Source organism: Choristoneura fumiferana, chromosome 5 (assembly GCF_025370935.1).
Source record: "Choristoneura fumiferana chromosome 5, NRCan_CFum_1, whole genome shotgun sequence".
NCBI lineage: Eukaryota > Metazoa > Arthropoda > Insecta > Lepidoptera > Tortricidae > Choristoneura > Choristoneura fumiferana.
This window is the reverse complement of record NC_133476.1, coordinates 7326103-7345242: the sequence shown is the minus strand read 5'-3', so window position 1 is coordinate 7345242 and position 19140 is coordinate 7326103. Positions and strand designations below refer to the sequence as shown.

General features: G+C 37.0%; 1 protein-coding gene across 4 annotated transcripts in view; it reads left to right on the top strand.

Moving 5' to 3' along the window:
* The window catches only part of LOC141428022 (uncharacterized), a 42769-nt gene that overhangs the window by 10737 nt on the left and 12892 nt on the right, over positions 1–19140 (top strand). For all 4 annotated transcript variants that reach the window (XM_074087702.1, XM_074087701.1, XM_074087699.1 and 1 more), the window contains 2 exons: positions 4317–4487; positions 17837–17933. In XM_074087702.1, coding sequence (XP_073943803.1) covers positions 4440–4487; positions 17837–17933 — 145 coding nt within the window. In that variant the 5' untranslated portion in view covers positions 4317–4439. The remainder of the gene's footprint in view (positions 1–4316; positions 4488–17836; positions 17934–19140) is intronic.

The window sequence follows — 19140 nt, the reverse complement described above, 5'->3', positions numbered from 1 at the left end:
GATAGCTGATTATTGGGCTACTACAATGTTTTAAGCCTATTGTACCTATATCATATTCATTTCCAGCGTTGAGCTCTGTTACATATTAGTCTATAGCATTTGTTTAGTGAAAGTTTTCAGTCTCTACATACTTACTTAATATATGTAGAATATAGAGAAACAGAAATATACATCAAGAAGGTCGTAGAACAAACTTGGATCTTGCTATTCATACTTTCTAAAATGTAAATCGAAATTTATGGGTACCAAGGTGATGAAAATAACATTCATTTTCCACTTCAGTAAAACGTAACTTCTTAACCATGTTAAACCGTTTTTGTAAGACATTATAACTCAGAGAGCGGAATTTTCATGACATTTTTTGACCTGTCATAGGAACTTCTCACTTATCGACTTCAATATATAATTACATAAAATATATCGATACACAACATAGGTACAGTCAAGTTCATAAATATAATGTATCGACGTTACCAAGACGTCAAAAATATCTATACACCTTTATGTCATTAACCCTAACCATAAGGTTGATGTACCTATATACATATATTTTACGCTATGGCTGTAAAGATATTTATGCGACAGTCGAGGCTGTTCTAAAGAAGATTAAAAGTAGAGGTAAACAATAGGCGAACTTAAGTTAAAGAGCGATCCCTTCCAATTAATTTCCGAGCAGTTAAAAATGACAATGAATGGATAACAATTTCTACTTTAATAATTTCAATTCAATTTTTTTTTAAATTTCATTTTCAAATTCTTCTGTTGTAATGTTAATTTTTTTTCCATTAATGTCTCTATCAAAGAAATAGAAGTTTTTTTTTCATATTTTCCGGTTTTAAACTACTGCTTTTACAGTCAAATATCCATGTGTACGCGGAAAAAGAATGCATGATATGACAAGTTTACGACAATCTAACAGAGCATATCAGGCAAAGCTCTGCGCAGGGGGCGACACTAGCGCAAACCCATGACAACGTCAGTGTGACGTCAGTTCTCTTTATACTTTGTCAGATGACAGATCATTACGAAAGAGTATTTACATACGATAGTAACGATTTCCAAAAATTTAAATGAAATGATACGATATTATGGCATTTAAGAAACTCAAAAAACTGTTTACGGTTTTGTGTTTGTGCTGCACTCTGGCGGGAGAAAATTTCAGTAATACTATTTAAAGTCCAATATATCGATCGACATCATTTAGGTAGTCGATAAGTGAGAAGTCACTATGACAGGTCAAAAATGGCATGAAAATTGCGCTCTCTAAATAACCATTACACCCGGTGTTCCAGCGTTCTATGCTTTCATAGTATAGTACACACGGTACTCACCGTATATATACATAATTGAACAACTGCGTCAAGAATACATATTTATGTATTTAAATGGGCTGATCTCATCAATCACACAGGTGAGCTATTTCAAGTCGTTCGTTCACACTGAGAAAGCTAGTTTCGGTTCCCTATGAATTATTGATCTCGGCAGCAGAGCGTGGTAGCGGCCTGTCTATAAAACACTGTTTTGTGTACGTATTTTTAAACTAAAAAAGACGGTAACGGTTCTGGCGTGTAGGCATACTGCGGTTTTAATCGATTTAGATAGTGTAGCTTAGGTAGGTATTATAACGAGCCCTTATAACTAACTACTTACTTTTTTTTTTATTCGACTGGATGGAAAACGAGCAAGTGGATCTCCTGATGGTAAGAGAACACCACCGCCCATAAACATCTGCAACACCAGGGATATTGCAGATGCGTTGCCAACCTAGAGGCCTAAGATGGGATACCTCAAGTTCCAGTAATGTCACCGGCTGTCTTACTCTCCACGCCGAAACACAACAGTGCAAGCACTGCTGCTTCACGGCAGGATTAGCGAGCAAGATGGACTTACTAAGTTTCCTGGGTTTTATGTGTGTAATAAGTGACATCACTGGGTTATGGTCTCTAAGGTTATAACTACTACGGTTATACGGTTAACTAAATTTACTACAAAGTATTAATTACATAAACATTTTGAATAGAGGCAAAATAGAGGCAAAATTAGAATAGAGGTCTTATTTTCAGTTTTATTTAAGATAAACTTCATAGATACTTTTTATTTAAATACATATGTTCTCAAAATCACGATTTAACAAAAAAACTGAGCAAAGCTCTAAAGCTCGCCCTAGTACTATCTCACTTAATGATAATATTAGATGCAAATAGCCCATAATTAGGGTCCATATCGGCTCGCATACTTATCGAAAGTCCGAATGTAATGTTTGCAGAATGATCGTTTGACATAACTCTTTTTTCTCTGAATCCAATAATTGTTCAGAATTGTTATACAACAAACCTAACCTAACGTTAGCCTAACGTATTGTTTTCTATAGGAATACCATTTAAAATTTTCAGAAAATTTTAAGGTTTCAATGGGAAAAAAATTATATACCAAACGATGACTCAGACAAAACATACGGTATGACTTGCGAAGATTATGCGAACTTTGGCGCTCCCCCATAATTATCTTGTATCCTTAGATCCAATATTATAAATGTGAAAATGAGGATTTTTGTTACGTACTATACGTTTAAATTACACAACCGATCGAGATGAAATTGATGTATCGAGATAAGTAGTTTTGATTTTGATCGTTTACCCGGAAAAGGACACGAGATAGTTTTTAGTCCAAAAAATTGTATAGTTCCCACGGGTGTGCGATAAATGAATTCTTCATAGACGAAGAAGACTCCTGAGAGAGGTTTACTTAGGTACTTCTTGTAGCCACTGAAGCAGCCCACATTTCCAGCCGGCGTCAGCCAAGGTTATGTGCCCTCACGTTGGCTGTCATGTCCTACTCCTACACTGAAAGCAGACCAGTATCGAAGGCATGATCGCTTCCGCTGGAATGAGGCTCACTCTTACCTTTCCCTGTCTGCGTCGAACGAGCAGGAACTTGGCTTAGGCTCGTCTCCGTCAAAATACGTTATTAACTTCATCTGCAATCAATAGATGACGTTGTGCGAATGAATGTTGGTTTTAAAAATGTTACCGTTACCTTTTCTTATGTATTTCTATACGACCGAAGCCGCGGGGTATTTCTTGTTTTGAATATATGCGTAATGACTTTGTATTTACATCGTAGAGTACAAATCCGTCTACTCATATGATAATAAGTAATCCAATTCCCCTTACTACTTATTCTAGAGCTATTTTTATTTAACAGGTTTTGCTATTCTTTAACGATACTTAATTGTGAAGTTATCCAACCGGGAAAAGTAAAAACGTTAGCAAAAAGGTAGATAAGGCAGTAAGCTCATATTCTGCGTAAGGAAGTAGGTAGTACTGTTTTTTCCGCACAATACGAGTATAATACTGCGTTTCGTTCGTGCAACTAATAGTGGATCTGTTTGTTCTTCTTGAATTGTAATTTAAGGGCATATTTCACTTCTAATTGATAAATTTTGTGACAAATGTATCTGTGTGATGCTATCTCTGTTTGTTTATTCCTAATAAACATAACGTAAGACGATATCGCATTGTCTTGTACCTAATATGTTTTTAACTTCCCGTAGCCGAGTGTCTCCAAAATCATAAAAAAAACCTCAGTTAAATGGAATACATGATGTTCCCCGCTACGTTTTTGAGGTTTCAGTATGTACTCGTATATCTCCAATCAACTTAAAAGTCACCTCCACTGCTCAGCTTTCTTAGCCAATCTGCCCTCAAGCTCCGGCACCGTTAAGGTTAACCCATCCCAGCGTGTCCAACCAGTGCGATGCTCTAGTCTAGTACATCTATACTCAACCTGCGACCCACCACGCTGATTTTTAATTAACCATTTTGACTTGCACAGACTCGCGAAGCAACTACTGAATTGCCTTGCGAGTTTGTGGAAGACAAAATGGTTGAAAATCAACATAAATATGTTGATTTGTACAAACTCGCCAAGTAATTCAGTGGTGTGCGTGAAGTTCCCAATCCGCACTGGGCCTGCGCGGGCACTACGGCCCAAGCCTCATTCTGAGAGGAGGCTTGTGGCCAGCAGTGGGACGTAAATAGGCGGGATGCTGATGATGATCATCGTCATCATTTCAGCCGAAAGACGTCCACGGCTGGACATAGGTCTCCCCCAAGGTTCTCCACTCAGACCGGTCTTGTACTTTCCGCACAAGCTCGCAGGACTGATTGCCGATGGGGTCAGAAGGTTCTCGAGTGGCGTCCGTGGACCGGGAGACGAGCTGTCGGTGGCATCCAACAAGATGGAGCGACGACCTATTTAAGATCGCGGGATCGCGGTGGCTGCTGATGATGATATATTAATTTGGTTGTACGCAGGTGTCGGGGGCGCAGCGCGGGCGCGAGCGGCATGCGGCCCCGGCGGCAGACGCCCATGGAAGTCGGCTAGCGCCGCGCGCGCAGCCCCCGCGCCCGCTGTCCCCCACCCGCCCCGCCGACGCCATGGAACTCGATGACGTGCCGAGACACCGACCCCTTGCCTTCGATAAGGTCAGTACTGGTGTTTACACTTTTTTTATGAACTTTTATTTTTCTCATCGACATCCTTAACTTACATAGACGTCGGTGATTTTTCTATAATGTTTTAAAATTGCGTGATTTTCATTCATATACTTAATCACTCACTCACTTTTATTTTTCTTACTACCCTATTTCCCGTAACTCCGTCTGTGGAGTATTCGTTTATCGCTATCCCGCGCGAACTATGCAATTTCCCGGGATAAAAACTATCCTATGTCCGGTACACAAATAGTTTAAGACCCGGGGAAAGCTAATAGATTTAAGTAAACTAAAATGTTTTATGCATATTACGCAGCTAGTATCTGCTCAGGAACTTAAATTCTTAGTAAATTCTCCCGAGCGAGAACATTCCCGAGAATATTCTCGACAAATAAGTTTGTATAAAATAAATATTAATTTAATAAATGTGGTGGATGTCTAACGTTGGAAGTGTAAGTAAATAAAAAAAAGCTGAACAGTTTCGTCAGCATTTTTTTATTTTGTATTTTGTACTATGACATAATGAAAATGTTATTTATGACACATAATCAGCTTTAGAAAATGTACAATATATAAGTGACGCACGCTAAAATCGGTTGCCTAGAAAAAAAAATTGAAGAAAAATCAGGTCTCTTTTTTTCACAAAAAACTTTGCACGGCCTTTAACCAATGCATATAAATTAAAAAAAAATCGGACCTTAATATTAATTTGTGTCAATTTTAATGGTTTTGTTTCTTATTTTAAATTCTCCGTCATCCGAGAATATTCTCGTACTTATCGAGCAGAACATTTAGGAGAAAATTTTCTCTCGACCCATCACTAGCCATATTTCACGAAGCTACAAGTTATAATTTACAAGCGGTAGTCTTTGTTTAACAATAAGCATTGAAAAGAGACTCCCGCTTGTAAATTGTAACTTGTACCTTCGTGAAATGGGTCACAGATCTCCAGTTACATACCAAATTTCATCAAAATCCATACTGTCGTTTTAGCAAGAAAGAGTAACAAAAATACACACAATCCTTTTCAAAAACCTTCGCATTCATAATACTAGTAGGAGTAGTAGGACTAGTAGGATTAGGCGAAAATCATAAAATAAAGGGGCATATTCTATGTAGATCTTAGCTTAGTATGCACCCTGGTGGGCATTGTATTGTAGCTTCAGCTGACTTTTAAACTCACTCTATGTCGATCCATAACTGAAGGAGCACCTCTCATCCCTCAAAGATTAACTAGTAGATATTCCTTAAAGGGATGACTTCGCTCTTGTACGTGTATCACAAAGAGAGTTTCCAACTATTTATTGGACAAATATAGTATTTTTCAGCCCAAGCTATAAAAAATAGTTCACTGAAAGAAAATATAATTATTGAAGAAAAACTTTAAAAAAAATGTAGAACAGGGACGTTCAGTATTAAAAAAAAATATAACAAAAAATTTAACAGACTACAAAAAACCATGAAAATGATTTTCTACCAGTCTGTAGTCGGTGCCAGCAGAAGTCACCTACTCGTACATACCTACCGATATTTTAGACTTCAATCACTCACTCTCACTCACTCACTCATTTGTATAAGGATTGACGAAAAATAGGTATAGTATTTTTAAGTACCTATGTAAAAATACTACATTTCAGCCAGTCCTTACATACCCATACATATTTCTTCAATAGTACAATCAATAATATTAAAAAAAAGTCCTAACTGATTGATGGACTGACTTACTCACTCACCAACTGACTGATTGGCTCATCAACGCCTAGCACAAATCTTTAGCTCTAGAAAGCTGAAAATTTGCATAGAGGTTTTTAGACGACGGATTTATAAATTGCGCCCGTAATTAGAAGGATTATTTTCTTCTAACCGACTAGTTTTAGTTGTTTTAGCGCTACAGATACAGTAGTCAGCAATTATTTTTTTCATTTATTCCCGAGTTTCATAAGTCCCATTTTCAGTGGCGTCTTTAATATAAATTCCTTCAGATTGTTTTTACTTAGGTAAGCCAAAGACTAGCATTTTTCACAATATTTACTGATGGAAAACACTTATTTTTAAACGCCATTAGAAAACACCACTTAATCCTCAGCACTTTGATTTCTATTTCAGTATACCCGCCATTTTCCTGTGTACATTATGCATCACTTCGATTCATAAAGCAACGCCTTCCTCTAGCTATTTATTTTTAACACGAAGCCTAGAGCGCCGCCTTTGGCTTTTCCGAAAATCGATAGGGACGCTTCACCCAGCCATGCTGGTCGCTTCTTTTCGTATTTATAAGGCGAACTCCTTGCACGAAATGCATAATGTGAAGGAATTTAAATACTTTTAAGACGCATTTACACCGTGTGCGTTAATATAACAAAGTCTAGGTCTCTAATGTTGGAATAATTGTGGATTAAACGTAGTTTCGATTCTGTCTAGTCGAGGAAGGTCAATACGCGATAAAGCTTTGGTAATGCTACGGGCCTTGTTCAGCCTAATCTCTGTTGACAATACTCCAGAAGCCTTGAATGCCCCGCGGTCACGGCAGCGCGTTCGTAACACTCGTACACAATCCGCCTCGACAACCGCTTCGATAACTGCGCTACGATCCATTACATTAATTGGCGAAAGCTATTACACGAGAATGTTACTTTGATAACTAGCGATGTATTGTTTCTGCCGTTGATATTTGTGATTTACAGCCTAACCGCTCGTTGTAGCTGGGCCTCGCACGCTCCGCTGCAACCCTTTGTTGTCCCTGGGCGCGCAGGGTAGCACTACGCACAATAGACGCTTGAATAACAAACAGGGAAACACATTTTGATTCCAAGAATGCTGTTCTAACCATTGTCATAACATCACGACCGTATTTACCGTAAATTAGGCGCAAATATTCAACAATGAAAGCCATTTTTCTCAGGGGGTGGAATATCTCCCTCGAATTTTGCACGCAGTAATAAGCAGGAACCTACTTATAAGAAAACCTTCGGGAGTTTTGGGATCATGCCAGATAACGAACGATGAGACAAAAAGCAAAGTGGAACGGCCATATTTTCTTGACGTCACATGATGACTTTGCAATGGATCACAATAACAATGGATCTAGGTACTCGTGGCTAACACTCAAAGGAAAATATCCCAACAGTTTTTAATTTTAGGCTCGCAGTCGAAGTACCGTTTTATTCATAGAGCAGGGGTCGGTGTGGAGATAAAAGGGCTGTGTAGGTCCGTAACTCCCGCCGCCATTTAGCCGTCCTCCACTTCTGATTGGCTCAATACACTCACCCTCAAACTGAGGTTTGACGCGTTCACTCCATGCAGTTACCTGGGATTGAATTTGGCACTCTATCCCAAAGCAATACTATAATGTAAAATGGAGCATTCTAGTCCGGACTTTAACGACTTTGGCCGTTTTGAATGATGTAAATATAATGATGTAAGATGTAATGATGGAAATATCTGCAAATGGTTTCTTATAATAGTTTTGCTAATGGATTCCGCCAGCAGTACCTAATTAGGTTAGTAAATATTGTGAACGTTCTCCACTCGCTAACATATTTTACCCTACACGCTTCAACGATATTCTTAATAACATTGGGACAACAGATAGTTTCATCTTCATCCCCTCGATCGTACAATCAGTGCAGTATCGTGCTAATGAACGTTGCCAAATATTGGGAATCCGGTTTCAAAATAAAGGAACACATGTACAGTGATTGTTGGAGCGACGGCGCGCCGGGCCCGGACCGCGGGATGTGACCCGCGCGATCGATCGCCCGTGACGTCACCACCTTAGCCTTCGCGCTCCCGTCTCCCGAGACAAATCACCGGCCACCGACGCTTATACGGCCGCAGTTTAGCGCACTAAGTAATATGTAACTTTCATGTCTTAAAACACTTAAGTTTAACTATAATTCGTCCGTCATTGTCTCAAGCAGGGATGTAACGGATGTGGTTTTATCGGAACGGAACGCGGAACCAGATGTTTTCAATTTTGTTTATCGGAACCAGAAACGGAATCGGAACCAAAAATGGAGCCTGAGTTGTTAAGGATAGGTCTACTAAACCGGAGTCTATTGCGAAACGTTTCTGTCACTCCCGATCACAATCAAATGATAGTTTTCGCATACAAAAACTGGCATTAGATTGTGATCGCGAGTGTCAGAGACGTTACATAATTAGCCTTCTGTTTGTTTTTGATGTACGCTACGCCGCTCATGTCCAGTCGCCGCGGTAAGCATTGACATCCGATATTACTTCCGTTTCAAAAGTAACGAAACCTGAACCGAAACGGATGTTTAATATCAAATGGAAGTTCCGACTTAACGGAAACGGAATCGGAGCTCCGTAACATCGCTGGTCTCAATTAGGTACAGGTAGTGCCACGAGAGTTGAAGTGAATGATTACACACACATGAAGAACTGATTGCACAAAAGGTGAACGAATGAAATGATTGAGGAACGTTTTTGTGTGCGTGACCTCAAAACTCTGGTGGCACTACCTACCTATATATAGGTAGAAGAAATCTCAATTTATTTAACTATGCGAGTACTTTACCGAAATACCTATTTACCTATAATGTAAACGTCGAAAACAAAACAAAATACAGCTGTTAATTAAAATACCTGAAATTGTTCAACTGACAATAAATGACTTTTTCATAATTTATTTTTATAAAATGTAGGTAAAGTTTATATCACCTATCTGAAAAAATATTGTTTCAAATAAAAAGATTGCCTATGAATAACGAAGTTTTGAGAAAATGTTTTTAAAGTTAGTAAAATCTTCAAGACATCTAAAGTACCTATTAACTGAACAGAGCAAATATGTAGGTACATGGGTAGGACTTAGGTACAGCACAATTGTTGAATCTGTGAATAAGCATTTAATCAGTTTAACTACGAAAAATCTGCATACAAAAACCGGCCAAGAGCGTGTCGGACACGCCCGAAATAGGGTTCCGTAGCCATTATAAAAAAATTAAGTAATACTTTTCTAAGGATTTCGTATTTTGTACGGAATATTCCAAGTTACGTATATTTTCATACTTAGGCTGCTATTTATTTTCAAGAAAACTTAACCCTTATAGTTTTCCTTGTAAGTTTGATATACTTACTACCATCTGAATTTTTTCAAATTTTTCCACCCACCGATTTAGATTTTAGAGGGGGGGGAAGGTCGATTTTAATGAAAATTTTCACTTTAAAGTTGAATATTTTGCAAACAAATCACTGAATCGAAAAATCGTTTTATCAACCACCTAATGGTTTTAAAAGTCCTATCTAACGATACCTCACACTACAAGATTGGATGAGAAAAAAAAACCCCACTTTATTTACACTATGGGACCTCTAAAAAAATTTTTATTTTTATTTTTAATTTTACCATTTTCTCGGCATAGTTTACATATTTATTCGTGCAAAATTACAGCTTTCTAGCATTGATAGTCCCTGAGCAAAGCCGCGGACGGACAGACAGACAGACATGGCGAAACTATAAGGGTTCCGTTTTTGCCATTTTGGCTACGGAACCCTAAAAATTTCTTCAATAAGTAGGTACTCCTTAGTTTGCGAATTCGTTGGTAGTAGCGTCGTTTTACACTTGTTTTTGAAATCTCGCTATATGTTTTGTTTGGCATTTTTATGTATAGGTACATAGAGAATTTACTTTTAAATAATGCAAAAATTACAAGGAAACTATGTTTCGTAAATAGCTAGAAGTATAATCATGAATTGCACACATAATTAGGTGCTATTGAAAGGTTTGAATGCGAAAATATCGCACATTTTCGAGAAGAACGTGACATCTCAGAGAAAGACATTTTCTCCGGTTGTGAAAAATACCATACAACATCTTATGTAAGGGCAGTTAACGTGCGTTAACGCCCTTCAAATGAGATTCAATCAAATTGAAATTGAAAATGAAATTCAATTTAATTTTAACCGACTTCAAAAAAAGGAGGAGGGCATATACTATTTTTTTGAGAATTCCCGACGCTCCAAACGGTAGTCGCGTAACATGCGTCGTCCTTAAAAACTACGCCGTATGTTTTACAATTAGAGAAATTAACTTCATTGAGAAGATGAAGAAATTGCAAAATGAGTTGACACAGATTGCACCGGAACCAAGGCTCAATTTTGCCCTACTACCTACTACTACCTACTATCGCCTGCGGTATTCTCGGACCGCTACTACCTTCAAGTTTTCAAGAAAAGAGCGTACTCCTACCTTAAAGGCCGGCAACGCACTTGTGACTCTTCAGGTGTTGCAGGTGTCCATGGGCGACGGTAATCGCTTACCATCAGGCGATCCGCCTGCTCGTTTGCCCCCTATACCATAAAAAAAAACCTAAGAGTGCAGTCGGCTCGATATTCTTCTATAATAATAATCTTAGCGTTAAATCCGATTGCATCTCCGTCATTGGTTGAGCTTGATCGAGTTTGCCGCTGCATCGGCTTTGTTTTCGAGAGCCCTCGATGGGGCCGAGGGTGCTCGAGGGTCGTCGCAGGCCTCTCGGGCCGCGACTCGGCTCAAGTGCACGTTGACCTAAAAGGATACGAATGACGTCGCTAAAATCAAAAGAAATTTGACTCATCATTTTGTTTTAGATTTATTTTTAGGGCAAGGAAGCGAGGGGTGTTTTTTTGCGGCTTTTGTGTTGGAAAGGTTGTTAGGAAATAGAATCGTGACCTATTTTTAACCGACTTCAAAAAGGAGGAGGTTCTATGTTCCAATGTTTGTATGTTTTTATGTATATTCACCGATTACTCAATCAATTTTCAAAATTATTTTTTTATTCGAAAGATTATTCTTCTGAGGTAGTCCCGTTGTCACCAAGTTAAGATCTGATGATGGGATCTTAGGGAAATCGAGGGCAAACCTCAAATTTATAGGTCCCACTCCTGCTGGCTCGTGCTGAGGTACCGACTTCGAGCTAGTACGTACCTAGAAAAGTATTTTCAAGGGTTTTGTAGTCGGTTCTATTTTTTGTTATTTTTTTGGAGTCGGTTTTACTTTTTTGTTAAAAGTTTTATACTTATTGTCATTTATTTAGGTGCCAGAAAATTAGGTGTGGATATTTTCAGTCTATTGTGTCCAAAAGTTTCAGACAAAAACAAGTAATCTTATAGGGATGTAATTACGTGATTGTGTTTGCTCATTTTTTTTTAATAAATTGTCTTGTTCTTGCTTGAAAAAATTAATAATAAGGCAAATAATCGACCCTTAAAATCTCCGCAACAAATTAACAATGGAAAAAGTAATGCTAGGTAAAAATAACTTTTTCCTGTTATAAATCGTGCAGCCGTTTGTAGCAGTTAAAGCCTCAATAATTGCGAAACCCCTGAAACTCTAATTCAAAGTGACAGAGCTGGGTAAAACAGCATTAAATTTAATCCGTAAATCGGCTATTAATGAAGTTAACAAATTTAATAACTTTGTAGGTGCATTGAGCTAACAGTGAATTTAAAATCATTAAATAACTGATTTTTGAACCAGCGTTTTTAAAGAATTCTACCTTGATCCAAGTTTTAAGACGACGAATTGGGCATTTTGGTGAAAAACATCTAGTTTTATCTCAGCAATTACAAAACATATCAAAGTGATATTTGAAAACCTGATTCTTCATTTCAATAACTTTGTTTTCCAAGTTGCCGAAACACGATTCGTAAAATTTTATAGCACAGAAAAAAATATCAAAGATACCTCTTGTAAGACAGGGATTTGCTTGTTACAGGCAACCCAGATCAAATTAAGATTCCAAATTTTCATATTAAATTAGTTTTAACCCATACTTCAACATTCAAGTTGGATTTTATTTTATTAAATTGTAGTTTGTAGTTGAAACGACAAAAACCGTTTTGTCGCTTACGACATTTTAATATAAGCTAGCGCGCGCTCGTATTTTGTATGAAACCCTATGAAACCAGTCCCCTCTCAGCGCATGCCTCAGACCGCCGCCGGCGTTGTCAGCGACGGACCTATGCTAGTCGAACTGCCACGCGCCATCGATCGCATATAAAATAATACCGAGCAATAAATGGGAAAAAAATGTCGGATCTTCAAAAAGGAAAAAGAAAGGTTGTTTAATTCATAAATGTATGGTTATGATTAAGAAAAGGTGAGTAATCATTATATTTCTACAGTTCACTGGCACAAAACGTAAACAAATCGCCATGACAACGTCAGTTCTTAGTTTGTCGCCATGACGGTTCATGACATATGACATACTAACAAAATAATATGATATTTACATCGAAAGTAACAATAGAGCTATATTTCCAAAAATTTTATTGATATAATGTGATATTTTGGTATCTTACGGACATTTAAAAGGCATTCGATTACGGTTTGTGCTAGTGCTGCATTCTGACGGCAGAACATTGCAGTAATATTCCCTATCTGCTTCTAGTTTTATACGAGTATAATAGGTAATACCTAAGTACTTACCTACTTTTTAGATAGGTAAGTAGGTAGGTAGGTAAGGTAATTAATAGTTAAAAATATTCTAAAGTATGTGTGTGAACCAATAGTGAACTGCAAGTACCTAAGTACGCGAAAACATTAACTTCTAAACTTTAGAAATCTAAAGGTACTGTAGAAAATCGATTTTATTCCTTTAATTATTGCAATTCAGTGTTTGTACAAAAAGCCATTGACTATACTTACAAAACTATTCACATTTCAATAAGCAGTAACACAAATAATAAAAATACATTATTATCTTTCAGGAAGCAATCATTAGAATAAAGTTCTGAGAATAAAGTCATGGAGCCGTCTTCGAATTTAGGTGGAAATAAAACAATGTCAATCGATTTTATGCAAGGGTATGTAGTGGTATGTATCCATATTAATTTTAAAGATCTACTTACTTTGAATATCAACTCTTGATTGAAGTTAATATCGCTTCATTTTAATTTCGTTTCTTTAGAAAACGAGAAAATTCGCCAATGTATGCAGTTACAAAATGTATTAATCTCGTAAGATTTTAGTACCTACCTGGGCGTTTTCACAAAAAAGCGTATTCATTCTTTTTTTTTCAATTTTGGAAAAAATATAGTTTTTCCTTCTCAGAATCAAAAGTACAATCGATTCCGATGGTTTAAAAAAAAGTCCCTATCAAAAATGACAGTTTTGTAACGTTTTTTTTTTCATACACTCGGTATGGGCGTCACAAAACTGACATAAAGTTTATATGAAAAAATTAAATACATTTTGAAAGAAAAGGTACACTTTTTTTTGAAAACGCCTACCTACCTACATAGTAATTATAGTATAATTAATAACAAATTCAAGTTTATAAATAAGAAAATTTATTTAAGGACTGCAGATAAGAATAATAAGGACCTTCTTGAAGAAACTATGTAGGTCTACAGCTACAGTAAGTATTTCTTTTATTGCCAATTTTTACGTGAGCAGAATAAAGATCATATTTTTTGGTTTGAAACTTGTAAAAATGTTTTTTTTTCTATTATAGATAGAAATATAATGTGAGAAAAATAACTCATCTCTCAACATAGTATTAGAATGCGCATCTGAAGTATCAGTAAGTTTTGTATTAACTTAAAGCCAGTAAACGAATGTACTTATACTTTGGTGTACAATAAAGTCGGAGTATTGTATTGTTTTGTACTTAGGTTCTAAAAAGGTTAATTTTAAAGATATAAGACAGCTTTTTCTACTTTGCCTTTTTTACTGTGATTTCACTGTATAGTCAGCACCCAAAGTAGCGGATCATTTTTTTACTTTGTCGTATTAGGATATTGCCAAATTTGTATGGTGTAAGTACGTTGTTGTATAACGACAAAGTTTAAAAATACGCAGCTACTTTTGATGCTGACCGTACTGATCTGTGGTGTTACGAATATTTGTATTGTACTAAAAATAACACAGTTGAACCTTAAATAAAAAGTTGACCCTTACAATATCTAGAGTAAAATAAACGTTTGTTTCAGATTGAGACCGAAAATCAAGATTTGGGGCACCGAATAATTGATTTTAATCATTTTATAATGGAACTTGTAAAACTTTCTCAGCATAAGTGTTCGTTTGATTGCAGATTAGCTATAATGAAATTAGTTTCTGAAAATCAAGAACGAGTAGGCTTGCAATCTGAGTTTTCGGTGTGTAGCTAACGTTGACAACTCAAATTATGTTATGTCAGTTTCCGAATAATAACGGTGTTAAATTTGGGTAATTCTGGGAAAATGAAGATGCACGGAAAAACCAGAAAAAGAGACCAGCGCTTTCCTGGTTTTTCTGATCTATGTTTCAGTTTGTATTTTCGATGTGGATTTTACGGGATGATCGTAAAAGTAACAAAATTTGGAGTTGAAATAAAAAAATACAAAAAGACTCCAAAAACCAATCTTAATTCTGGGAAGAATAAAATACAGATTAATTGTTTGGTGCCGACCGATGATGGCGGAAAAAAGGCCTTTATTTCTAAGAGTTATCTCCTTATATACTAGTTTAACAACGCCCTCTTCGGGCTGTTTATAGAACTTATTGGTTAAATACAGCCATTGGCAGATCTTGTAGATCTAAATGAATAAATTTAACAAACGGCTATAAATGATTGTGTTGTCTTTTAATAATGTTTGTGTAAATAATATTTTTTTAATATAAATAATTAAAATGTATAATATAAATACCTATGTAAATTAGTAAATAACTGTGTTAAGTGTAAATAAGTAAAATATTAATATTAAAAAAGATAAATATAAAAAATTACCTGTAAAACCGTATGTTTGTATTATTTACTTTTTGCTCTGCAGTACTTGCCTACATTTACGGCCCGAGATTTCTTATGTCTAATGGGTCTCAACCTACTTACTATCAAATGGACAATATATGGTGGCAGGCGAAATCTATAAATTTAATTTTTAATACAAGCTCTTGTCGACTGTGCTTTTTGTGGATTGTACTTGCACTGTCATCCACCCCACATAAGTACCTATGCCAAATTTCACGTCAATCAGACCACTAGAAGTGAGTCAAAATTCACTTGCAAGATTTTACAAACAATAACACAACAACAACAACACACAATACAAATATTGCAAGTTAATAAAATTTTGTAAAATAGTTCCATAAGAATAAAAAATTGAACCGACTACAAAAAACCATGAAAATAATTTTCTACCATTCAGAAATCGGTGACTCAGCACGGGCTAGCAGGAGTGGACCTATATAGTCGTCTACCTCACCTACATACTATACGCGTATATTGGGCTTCAATTACTCCTGCTGGCTCGTGCTGAGGCACCGACTTCAGAATGGTAGAAAATTATTTTCATGGTTTTTTTGTAGTCAGTTCAATTTTGCGTTATATTTTTTTTCACGCCTTTCGGTGTAAAAGATCTAAGATACAATAGTTTAATGTCAACTGCTCGTCACCTTTTACAAAAAGTTGCTTTTTCCGATGCAGAGACTTTCATTATTGAGGAGTCCTGGTGCATCGTCACCCGTTCCATTATTGCTTGGCAACTGTGTTAAAGTCATTGAAATTCAACCCGTGAGGTACTTGTTATCAAGTAGTAGCTCGGTTGGTCAAATGTGGTCTTCATCATCAGTTCCACTTCACGAAATGAAGATTTTCAAGAGCAAATGCACAAGTTACTACTAAATATATCGAAATTACCATAGGTGTCCCTACAATATTTGAAGACTTCCCTCGATTTCCTTAGGATCCGATCATCAGATCCTGATTTGGTGCATATGGGACCTAATTGAAAGCATTACTAGACGAATGACGGAGTTCTGAGGTAACAAACATAAAAAAAGAAAATACAACCGAATTGATAACCTCCTCCTTTTTTTTGAAGTCAGTTAAAAATACTCGTGATTTCTTTACCTACTGTTATTTGCAAAAAAACTAAAAAAAAGTTGTAAGGGCAACTCTAAGACGTCTCTGTCTGTTTTAGCGCGCTGTCTAGGCGCTGTCAGTGTAACATACGGTCGACTGTGACACGCAAGCCGCGTAAAAAGTAGAGGGGTGTGAGCGGGTTGCGGGGTACAAACGCTCTGTTTTCGATTAATTGTTTAGCGATGCGTCACCTTAAGCCAGATTTATGATAAATATAAATTGAGTAAGAAGCGTATTTTGAAGTATGAGTTACAATATCACGATTTACGTATCTAAATATATACATATAGGTACCTAAATACTACATGATAGCGTATATTTTCATTCCGCCCTTCCTGAACTAAATTTGCTAAAATCTTTTCTTGCCAATACCTAGTCCGCGTTTGTATTAACTTTGCCCACCTTTAAATAATGATAAAACCTAACCAAATCAGTTTCATGCCAATTTTATGATGTGGGACCATGCATGCTATCGCCACGGCCATTATGCGAAACTTTTGTATCACGCAAGTTCGTGTGAACCCGTTGTTAGCGGCAATTAAATGTGTTTTAATAATAACGGCAAAGATTGGTGTCTATGTGACATTAACATTATAAACTCTCTTACAAGTTAACCAAACTTAAAAATCGAAATATCTACGATTTGCCTAATTAGGATCACTGATTACTACACGGAGAACAGATGGCCGTTGGGGCCGAAATGTTCTGGAATAGAGAACAGAAGATGGACGGGGACGGATGACCTGGTTAAAGCCGCGGGTTCGCTGTGGAATGTGCAGGCCGCTTCCAACTGTGGCAATTAGAGGTCTATGGGGAGACCTACTTATGTCCGACAGTGGACGTCTTACGGCTGATATGACGATGATAATGATCACTGTAACCTTTCCAGAGCACATTCGTTTCGTTTCGTTTTCAAAGTTTAGGTGCTCTACAAAAAAAAATGGTCTGTTTTAAGTACGAGTCCGAGTACTTATCATCTGGACTCTTGGCGGCATTAATGTTTTGCTCTGAGATGTTAAGTAGACGGTTGCTCGCTCGGTCACTATCATGTGAACCCAGCTGATCAATTTTCTACATTATCGAGAAGACTATCCCCACCATAAGATACGAGTACTTATATGTAATAGAGTATCGAACTCGATGTCACTTTGTTATTCAAAAAGGTCTTCAAGTGTCAAAAAATACAAGTAATTTAATAACCTAAAGTGCTCCAATTGCTGTAATATGTGAACGTGCCTATGCTAAATGATTTTTACTACGCATTTCGGAATGAAAACGATGGGCGTTTTTCCGACCATATGTGATCTCGATGAGAATGAGAATTAAGTCTCTGGGTGTGCCGATATGGTATTCGGTACGACCAACATTACATAAAAATTTTTTCGTAGGTAGCGCACACTGCTATTAAATCTAAAAACCAATCAGACCAGTGTTGATAACAAAAAAGTAACGCTCAAAAGGTTTTATTAAATGAATTATGTTTATTTTCAGATGGAAAGTTTGATAAAAGAAATGCAAGATCCAGAAACAGGTGTGCCAGTACGAAGTCAGAAACTCTTTCTCACCTACATTCCGTGTGCCTTTATGGGTAAGATTACGAGTCTTATCTCAATCTTAGTTAATTATAGTCGTGAGGCTATCTCTCACGCAGGCGAAACAACTTAGGATCCCGACATTTTACTCTTCCTCAACCTACTATAGTATATTTGCAGATAGATGGCTACGTACTTTTGCAAAGCTGATGCTTTTCGCAGAAAAAAAAAACAGATCAAAGTTTTGTTATCTACAATATTTTACAAGTAGGTGTGTTATTTTAACAATTGAATCGTTGAAGTTGCATGTTGTTGCTTATATCTAACTATATCCTTTCTTGAACAGAACTAAAAATAATCTAGAACTAAGTATACCTACGATCTCGGTAGTCCAGTCCGCCATATGCTGCCTGTCTGATTATAAAATCAATAACTGGCTCATATTTAATGTCTGCGGCCGTTCACCGTCGCCAATTCTTACCCTGTTCTTAGCTATTGATGGCATTAAACTCTGATATGGCACCGAGTCATTTTTTGCGAAGCTACTACGAGTATGTGAATAATTTATGTACCTAATTGCCTAATGCGTAAAAAGTATAAACTGGGTACAACTAGATACTTTACTCTGTGAAACGTGCAAACAATGGACTGTAAAAGAAAGCAAAAATAATATACCTTAGTAATTTAGATTCGATTAAATTGTACTCTTCTCTCACACTTACGCAGTGGCGTAGCTACCGGAGGGCTAGACGGAGCAGCGCTTGGACTCTAACTTACAAAATATAAATGACAAATCTGGAGTACTTACGTCGAATTCGGAACACGACGAATACGGAACAAACGATTTGAGATATTTTCGTTGGGGCCCTAGTTTATTTTTTGCACCAGGGCCTTTGGTTACCTGACTACGCCGCTGCTTAACTGAATAAACAGGAGTGATAGCGACAGTGTATTTTGCAAGAGTAATGTTGTCAAAAATAAAAGGCGTTTTTCCTTCTAAAATCACATAAGTAGTCGAAGATTTTAGAATGCACCATTAATTTTATTAGGTAACTAGCTTTTGCCCGGGGCTCCGCCCGCGTGGTATTCGGTTATCGCGCGCTGTTCCCTCGGGAACCGTGCATTTTTCCGGGATGAAAAGTAGCCTATGTCACTCTCGGGCCCATAAACTATCTCTATGCCAAAAATCACGTCGATCCGTCGCTCCGTTACGGCGTGAAAAACGGACAAACACACAAACATACAAACACGCTTTCGCATTTA